Raw genomic sequence first — 9,326 nt, forward strand, 5'->3', positions numbered from 1 at the left:
CCGGACGCGCAGGCTCAGCGGCCACGGCTCAAGGGCCCAGCCGCTCCGCGGCATGTGGGATCCTCCCGGACCGAGGCACGAACCCATGTCCCCTGCATCGGCAGGCAGACTCTCAACTACAGCGCCACCAGGGAAGCCCTGGCCAATTGTTACAGAGCTTACTGTTTGGCTTATTGGACTGTCACTAGAGATAACCATCTGACTTCTGACAAGTCTAATTTATAGCAGGTTGGCTTCTTGGGTTGGTTTCCTAGGCAAGTTGCTACAGGTTATGGGTCAGAGTTCTATTTTAATATGTGGTCTGACACTGTCCATTTGTATATGCAGTCTCTCATTTCTCGCAATGACCTTGTAAGATAGATAGATATTATTATTTTACATATGGGGATATTGACCTCCGTGGGTTAGGTAACTTTGAGTATTCAATTCAGTGTAGACCTTTTCCAGGAAATCTTCCCACCCTGTTTTTTTCCTCCAAAGCAGACATAAATGCACTTTCTCCAGGCTTGCATTCAAACTACACTGCATCATCATCATCACCATGCTAGTGTAGGGGAGGAAAAAAATCTTTCCTCTACCCTTCTAAGTTCTTAGCTGGGGCTCCTATAACAAAGGACAGGTTAACAAGAGAAAAATAAACAAATGTTTATTAACAAGTGCATTGTGCATACACATGGGAGCACTCAGAGATGAGTAATTCAAAGAGGTGGCTTAGAAATCTGCCTTATATAGCATCTTTACCAGAGAGCAATAAGTTTGTAGATAAATGACAGGACAAAGGAAAATGGTTTTAGGCTTCCAAGGGTGGCAAACAGTGGGAAGATAAATAGTGGGAGGGAACTAATGAAGTAAGGTTTGTTTGCAGATTCCTCAGGTGCCATTTCTGGGCTGATAAGAACCTTGAAATTCTTTATATAGAATAAGTCATTTAATTTTTTTTTTTTTTTTTTTTTGGCCACGCAGTAAGCCTTGTAGTCCAGAGTCATCTCCACTAAAGGAGAATTTACATCCTGCCTTTAGGCAGAACAGGGGAAGAGAGAGAGAGCTGCATATTAACTGCCTTTAGCTCAAAATATTTTTTATGTCATAGAGCCATATTTTGGGGGTGACATATTCTGATTTTCTTCAACACTAAATATTTAGATACCATTTACTATGTGCCAAGCACTGTTCTAAATTCTTTATATAGAATAAGTCATTTAATTTTTTTTTTTTTTTTTTTTTTTTGGCCACGCAGTAAGGCTTGTGGGAATCTTAGTTCCCCAACCAGGGATTGAACCCAGGCCCTTGGCACTGAAAGTGTGGAGTCCTAACCACTGGACCACCAGGGAATTCCCTCATTTAACTTTTTATGGCACTATGAAGTAGGTACCATTATTATCCCCTTGGTCAAGGTCACATGGAAATGGTGCAACTATGGGTCCAACCCAGGCATTCTGACTCCAGATTGGTGCTCTTCACTGGCCCATCAGAGCACTGAATTGTAATTGCCTGTCTTCCCCTAGTAGGCGGTATACTCCTGTGGTCATGGATGATGACTTATTTGTTATTCGATACCCAGTCTTCAGCACTTAATGGGTGCCCAATAGTACTTTTGATCAGATGACTCAGTTTTCTTGGGTTTGATTTTCTTTCAGAAAATGGGGGATAATAACAGTAAAAACTCAATCAGGCATCCTCCATTTAAGCGGACTCACATACGACCTTCTCCTTTCTCTCTGAACGATTCCCACAGCAGATCAATTACTCACTGGTTATAGACAGGTTACCTTCTTGCTTAACTACTCTCCTGTATGCCAGTAAAGCTTATTTTCCATCAGTGGTGTTATGTGCTGACCAAGACTCAGGTGTGTGTGTTCACAAGCCTATTATGCCAGTTGCCAGTCCTATTTTAATTGAAAATGTAAAGACAGCATAAACATGAGGGTAAAGAAATAAAGCTGTTTATATGAGAAATGTGTCAAATGCTTTTGAAAGACTTGCTGAAAGACAAAATGCTAAAAACAAATTGAATTACGTGTAGGTAAAACAACTGAAAATAATTGGGGAATTATTTTTTAAAATTGTATATTACCTTGCTGTGCCAGTGTCTACAAAGTCTCACCATATTTAAAAAGGGGCAGTTTTACCCCCCAGCAGACATTTAGACTGTCACTTTGATTGTCATGACCAGGGAGTTGTCACTGGCATCTAGTGGATAGAGAACAGAGATGCTAATAAACATCCTACGGTGCACAGCCTCACACAGCAAAGAATTATCTGGTCCAAAATATGAATGGGGTTGAGAAATTCCATTTTAAAGAAATCAAAACAAGAAATCATAGGTGATTTATTGTGGGTGTGATTTTTGCAGTGTTAGTACACAAAACTCTAGTTGAAACATTCATAGGAAAAGTCTTATGTCTTGTGTCAGGCAGGATTAGATTCAGCTGCAAGAAACAATGACTCAAAATAAATTCAGCTGCAAGAAACGACTCACAGAGCTGCCATCTTAGGATGTGCCCTTTGTCTTCCTGGTCTGTAAGATAAAAACTAGAGCTCCATGCACCCAGGAGCAGGATGGAGGAATGGACAAAGGAGAATAAAAATTGGGAGAAGCAGAGGACAGGTACCAACTTTCTTTTAAAGGAGGTTCCCAGACGCTACTACACAATAATTTCACTGGTATCCCATCAGCCTCATCTTGATCATGTGGTCATACCTAGCTGCAAGGGAGGTTATCTTAGTGTAAGTAGCATTACAGCTGGCCATGTGCCCTGTCATTGCCTTACATCAAAAGAGTGGCAATTTTATTTTCATTTATATGTTTTAAGATAAAATATTTAGGGTATGTTATATTTTTTGTTACTGTCTACGTGCTTTAATTGACTTTTTCAGTTAAATGACCAAGAAGCACTTGTCCCAATCTCATTGGATAAGAGGGCATCTACTCTCCTGTGGAAGCCCTGGAAGCCATCATCTTAGTGAGCCTGGAGCTGAAAGAAACACATCAGGCTCCGAAATGGAGATAGAGGGCTGAACGGAGGATGGAAAGGGTCAAAAAATTTCTTTACTTCAGAGTTTGGCCCAAGGCCAGCCCTGCTTAGCATTTTATAAATCCAGATAATGTCAGTAGAAATGTGTAATTCATTTATTTAGAGTGCTAAACAGTGTGACTTACTCTGAAGTGAGGAAAGGTAATCACTATTTACTAAAACATACATGCACACACAAAACAGAAATACAGCAGGCCATATATTTAACCTGTTATTAAAGTGGGACTCTGCACACCATGGTGTGACCATTGTGACCATTTCTAGTCCTGGCCCTGCTAGGGACTAGTGGCTGTGCACAAGACATGTTACCTATCTGGCCTCAATTCCATGAAATCTGAGGGTTGAGTTCCATGACCCCCATATTGGTTTCTTAGGGCTGCCATAATAAAGCCACAAACCGAGTATCTTACACAACAGAAATGGATTGTCTCACAGTTCTCAAGGCTAGAAGTCCAAACTCAAGGTGTTGGCAGGGTTGCTTCCTTCCGAGAGAGGAAGTTCTCTTCCTCTCGCCTAGTGTCTGGTAGCCTCAGGCATTCCTTGGCTTGTAAATGACATTCTCTCCATGTCTTCACACAATCTTCCCTCTGTGTGTGACTCTGTGTCCAAATTTTCCCTTTTTATAGGGACACCAGTCATACTGGATTAAGGCCAGTTCTACTAACCTTAAGTTGATTACCTATATAAAGACCCTATTTCCATATATGGTCACATTCTGAGGTACTGGGGGTTAGGACTTTAACATATCTTTCTGGGTGGACACAATTAAACCCATAACAACCCCTGAGATCTAATTCTGAACCTACTGCTTTCTTTAATGCTGTTGCTTAAATGCCAGTATCTTAAAAGTCCAGACAGGATTCCCAAGTGTGTCTGGGCATTATGCCCAGGGATTAGGTGGAATGTAACAGGACATTCTCATGGAGGTGGTAGTGAAGAGCAAATTAGGAAGCTGGAGGATAGTAAAGTAGGTTTGGTGACATGTCTTGGACTTTCATTTAAAAATCAGCCAGACAGAACCTTCCTCTGAGGTCCTTTTCTTACACAGCAGGTACTGACCCATTGCTTCAACACTGCATCTGATTTTTGCATTAGAAAAACTTTTTTTGTGTGTGGAAAATAGAAATCTTTCTGTAGGCTGTTTCTAGGAAATCTAGGGAAACTTGGGACTTTGTCCTCCCCTCAGCTATTTTGTGATGAGAACGTCTCAAGTTATTCTCCAATTTCTGTCTTCCTTTCTCTTTTCTAGCCAAACTGCGATCAGTATAAATTACCAGGATGTCCCAGGGACTTTAACCCCGTGTGTGGAAGCGACATGTCCACGTATCCCAATGAGTGTACTCTGTGCATGAAAATCAGGTAACAATTTTACGGTATAAACTAGCCAAGTTTTCTTTAGTTCTTATCTTGCATTTTGATTACTTAGGCAGTTGTGACTCTTGGACATAAGAATCAAATGAGACATAAGTAGTTCTATTTTAAGACTGACATTTAAAAAGACACAGACTCCTTCAGTACATTTTCTAGGTCAAGGTTAGAGAATGAGGTGAGTGATTAATCAATTATAGACCAAATAATGAAGTGATGTTACTATCCAGGGATGAGTAGTTTCCCAAAATTAAGAATATATTTAGTAGTTAAACTCTGTGGAGTAGTAAATGTTCTATTAAATTCAGAGGGCATGTACAGGCGACCTACACAGCCTGCACTACTGGTCAGAAAACAGATCTTAATAACTCTACCTGTTAGAATGCTCAGTAATAAGTGTATTGATATTATACCTGATGCCCTTCATGTAACATACCTGACCAGCTCAGGTGATCATGACTCCCCCTCCAGGTATGCTGCTTTGTATTTCAGGGGTCCATCCTCTGAACTCAGTCTTCAGGAAATTACTAGGTCTTCTCAGAGTGATTCTTTGGGGATAGTTCCTTGTGCCATTGGGTTAGGAAAAAAAATGGCAGAGTTGGGCTTTCGCCCTCATAATTTCCTAGATTTAGCTTTAAAAATCACTAATTAAGTGTCACCCTGGAAAGAATCTAATGTATAATGACATGGGTCTTTTTAATACAAAGAGGGCGTCAGTTTCAATATGGTAGGTAATAAATGTGTTTTTATGGTTGTTCGTTTTGCAGGGAAGATGGTCATGATATTAAAATAATCCAAAGTGGACCATGCTGATGGAACAGTTCACAGAAGAGAAATTGGAGAAACCACCTTTAACTGCACACTAAATGAATTTCATCTTCCCTTTTTCTCTTTTCCTATGTTACTTTGCGTGAAATATGTTAACCCACCTTTTCTGAGATGAGGTATGGAAGAGAGCCATGGACTGTTACTAATAATTAAAACAAGCAAACAAAAATACTCGTTTCTTGGCTTTTGCCCCTTGAGTTAAGCTTATTGCCCAGATGACTTATGTGCTGCTTTATTTAGTTAGAATAAAATCAGCATCACATTCAATTACCACTATTCCCTGTTGAATATCCATTCTCACTGAGCAGCCTCATGTGGCTCTTTCCCTCTGAGGCAAAAGTGAATTTCACTAAGGGAGAAGTGGAGTCATTTTTTTTAGAGGGCAAAGTTTATTCTCCTTCCTCATTTCCCTAAATCTTGGATATGTAATATATGTGTAACTGGTACAGTGTTCTGCACAGAGCAAATAATGTGAGATGAGACACTGGAGCTGACTTTAGCCTGAGCTGGTAGAGTCCAAGAATCATGCAGGTAAAAATACATATAAGATTCCATAACTCCTTTCAAAACAGTGTTCCTTCAGGGTTAATGCAGGAATTTGCCTTTTCCCTTTTTTTAGGACACTGATTCTCAACCCTGGGTGATTATCCCGCAGGGGACATTTGCGACTATGTCTGGAAGCATTTTTGGTGTCACAGCTTTTTTTTTTTTGCGGTACGCGGGCCTCTTACTGTTGTGGCCTCTCCCGTTGTGGAGCACAGGCTCCGGACGCGCAGGCTCAGCGGCCATGGCTCACGGGCCCAGCCTCTCTGCGGCATGTGGGATCTTCCCGGACCGGGGCACGAATCCGTGTCCCCTGCATCGGCAGGCGGATTCTCAACCACTGCGCCACCAGGGAAGCCCCTTGGTGTCACAACTTGAAGGGTGGGTGCTCCTGACATATAGCAGGTAGAAGCCAGGGATGCTGCCAAAGACATCCAGCTCCCAACAACCAAGAAATTTTCAGTCCAAAATGTCAGTAGTGCTGAGATTGAGACATCCTGTCTTAAGAGTTTGATGCAACATAAAGAACAGACATAGCAATAACAAAAGTTACCAAAGGTTAATTTAGAAAGATAGTGTTTTCCAGATAGAGGATTTTGAGTCAAGTCCTGCGTTTAAGTGCATTCTAGGGCCAGGAAACTGTGAGACGTGAGGCAAGAGGTGGCTGGGAGAGTGTGTAGTGAAAAGAACATGGCTTTGGGGGATGGGCTAAACATGAATTTGAATTCTGATTCCAACACTTACTTGAGCTTCTGTTTTCTTATCTGGAAAAGGGGGATAATGCTCAACCCATGGAGCTGCTGTGAGGAAACTGCTCAGCACAGCACTCGGCACATGGAAACCACTGAAACAGTAGCTACTGTTACTTAAGTACCCCTCTTAGGGAGGAAGAAACTAAGGCCTGCAGTGGCAAACCAACTTGCCCAAGGTAATAGAATACATGCAAAACAGTCTGGACTAGAAGCCTGGTCTCCAAATTCCCAGACCTCTGTTCTTAAATGGAATAGAGGCAATGAAGTGGGAAGTTGTATAACATAAATGTGCCACAATTACATTATGTCCTGTAGTTCTTTTTGGCTTAAAAGTTTTATAAAAGTGATGTATGATTTTCAGGAAGTTAAAAAAGTACACAGAGGGCTTCCCTGGTGGTAGAGTGGTTAAGACTCTGCCTGCCAATGCAGGGGACACGTGTTCGAGCCCTGGTCTGGGAAGATCCCACATGCTGTGGAGCAGCTAAGCCCACGTGCCACAGCTACTGAACCCTGTGAGTCTAGAGCCCGTGCTCCGCAACAAGAAAAGCCACCGCAATGAGAAGCCCGCACACTGCAATGAAGAGTAGCCCCCACTCGCCTCAACCAGAGAAAGCCCACGCACAGCAACGAAGACCCAATGCAACCAAAAATAAATAAATTTATTTTTAAAAAATACACAGAAATATATTTAAAAAGTGAAAGTCTTTCCCATACTAGCCTCCAGAGGTGACCAATATTAACCTTTTGGAACACAGTCTCTGTAAGTATGTGGTGTATATAAAATCACACACACACAGAAACACACCCCTGTCCTGTAAACTTGCTTCTCTCCTTATATTTGTTTTTTACGTCAGTATATGTAGTTTGTTCTTTTTAAAAGCTACACTTAAAAGTATTTTATTGTGCCATAAGTTACCCAGCTCTATTGATCTGTATTCAGATAGTAAGAGTCTCGTGGTTGAAACTGGAAGAATCCCAATTCAAACTAGCCTTAGGTAAGAAGGAAATTGGCCCATTTAGTCATATTTGCAGAAGAGTGGGGGTGACGGGGCGGCGTTAGCCTCAGAGGGTGCCTGGGACCAGGGCCTCTAACCCATCAGGACTCCCTGTCTCTTCGTGTCTCATCTCTGTTTATTTCAGCATAAACAGCTTCCTTCATAGACTAGCTTTACCCCCTGTGTGGGAGGCAGAATTGGTGGCTCCAGATCGTATCCTAGCAGCTTCCTGACCTGACAGGAGATGATTCTTTTGTAACAGCTCCAGGTGAAAAAGTCTGCCTGAGTCACAGCCCCACCCGCCTCACTACCTGAAAAGAAAATGAACCTTTTCTGGGCCAAGACAGATCGGTTCACGCTGGATCACACACCCACCCTTCAGGTCAATTGCTGTAGTCACAGGAAGTAGGGTGATATGTGATTGGTTCAGCTGAGATGAGCACTTGGGTGCAATGTTCTCAGAGGGAAAAAAGGGAAAAATTTAAGAAGAAAAAATATCAGTAGATGTTAACTATAGGTTGCTTACAGTTTTTAGTGATTATAAAACTATTTCAGAGGGCTTCCCTGGTGGCGCAGTGGTTGCGCGTCTGCCTGCCAATGCAGGGGAACCGGGTTCGCGACCCGGTCTGGGAGGATCCCACATGCCGCGGAGCGGCTGGGCCCGTGAGCCATGGCCACTGAGCCTGCGCGTCCGGAGCCTGTGCTCCGCAACGGGAGAGGCCACAACAGAGGGAGGCCTGTATACCACAAAAAAAAAAAAAAAAAAAACTATTTCAGAGAATATCCTTATAAATACATTATTGGCACTTGAATGTATATATGTATATATACACACGATGAAAATAACTTAAAAATATTTAGAAGAAAGTTATGCTCATGTAGCATACACTAATCATCTGTTTTGCGCAGCAACTCTTCCTTCTTCTGCTCCAAAAAAGCATTGTTTCTGCTTCCCACTCTCCTTCTCCACTCCACTCCAGACTTCTGGCTAAATGGAGCTGCCGCCTTCTTACAAGATCCCGTGTCCCTGACCCTGGTGATAGGTTGAAGGGTGAGCACCTGGTCCAAATTAGACCAGTCATGACCAGTAATAATTTCCCCTACCCTGGTCACAGAGGTTGGTCTGCAGTGGGTTTCTGACCATTCAGAGTCCTTCCTCAGAGAAGAGCCCTCTTCCTTTTAGTTGGTGGGATTGAGTCTTTGTCACTGAAAGCTGCTGGAAGCCATTATCCCTCACTACAAAAAAGACTGCGGTAGGACAGCATGAGGCCAACATGCCATGGAAAGCAGAGACCCAAGACCCAGAGAGTCTTGGTGGAGCTCAACATTCTGCTTCCAACATAAAAGACCCAGAATTGCCAAACTAATACTAAGGAAAAAGAACAAAGCAGGAGGCATAACCCTCCTAGGCTTCAGACAGTACTACAAAGCTAAAGTAATCAAAACATCATGGTATTGGCACAAAAAGAGACATATGGATCAATGGAACAGAATAGAGATCCCAGAAATAGATCCACAAACTTAGGGTCAGTTAATCTTTGACAAAGGATGCAAGAATATATGATGGGGAAAAGATGGTCTCTTTGGCAAATGGTGCTGGGAAAGCTGGACATATAAAGCCACATATAAATCAATAAAGTTAGAACACACCCTCACACCATACACAAAAGTAAACTCAAAATGGATTAAACACTTAAATATAAGACATGATACCAGGGGCTTCCCTGGTGGCGCAGTCGTTGGGAATCTGCCTGCCAATGCAGGGGACACGGGTTTGAGCCCTGGTCTGGGAAGATCCCACATGC

General features: G+C 42.4%; 1 protein-coding gene across 1 annotated transcript in view; it reads left to right on the plus strand.

Moving 5' to 3' along the window:
- The window catches only part of SPINK2 (serine peptidase inhibitor Kazal type 2), a 7,223-nt gene extending 1,722 nt beyond the window's left edge, over window positions 1–5,501 (plus strand). The window contains exons 3-4 of the mRNA XM_024131931.1: window positions 4,285–4,394; window positions 5,171–5,501. Coding sequence (XP_023987699.1) covers window positions 4,285–4,394; window positions 5,171–5,216 — 156 coding nt within the window. The 3' untranslated portion in view covers window positions 5,217–5,501. The remainder of the gene's footprint in view (window positions 1–4,284; window positions 4,395–5,170) is intronic.
- The last annotated feature ends 3,825 nt before the right edge of the window (window positions 5,502–9,326 follow it).

The sequence above is a fragment of the Physeter macrocephalus genome, chromosome 7 (genome assembly GCF_002837175.3).
Source record: "Physeter macrocephalus isolate SW-GA chromosome 7, ASM283717v5, whole genome shotgun sequence".
NCBI lineage: Eukaryota > Metazoa > Chordata > Mammalia > Artiodactyla > Physeteridae > Physeter > Physeter macrocephalus.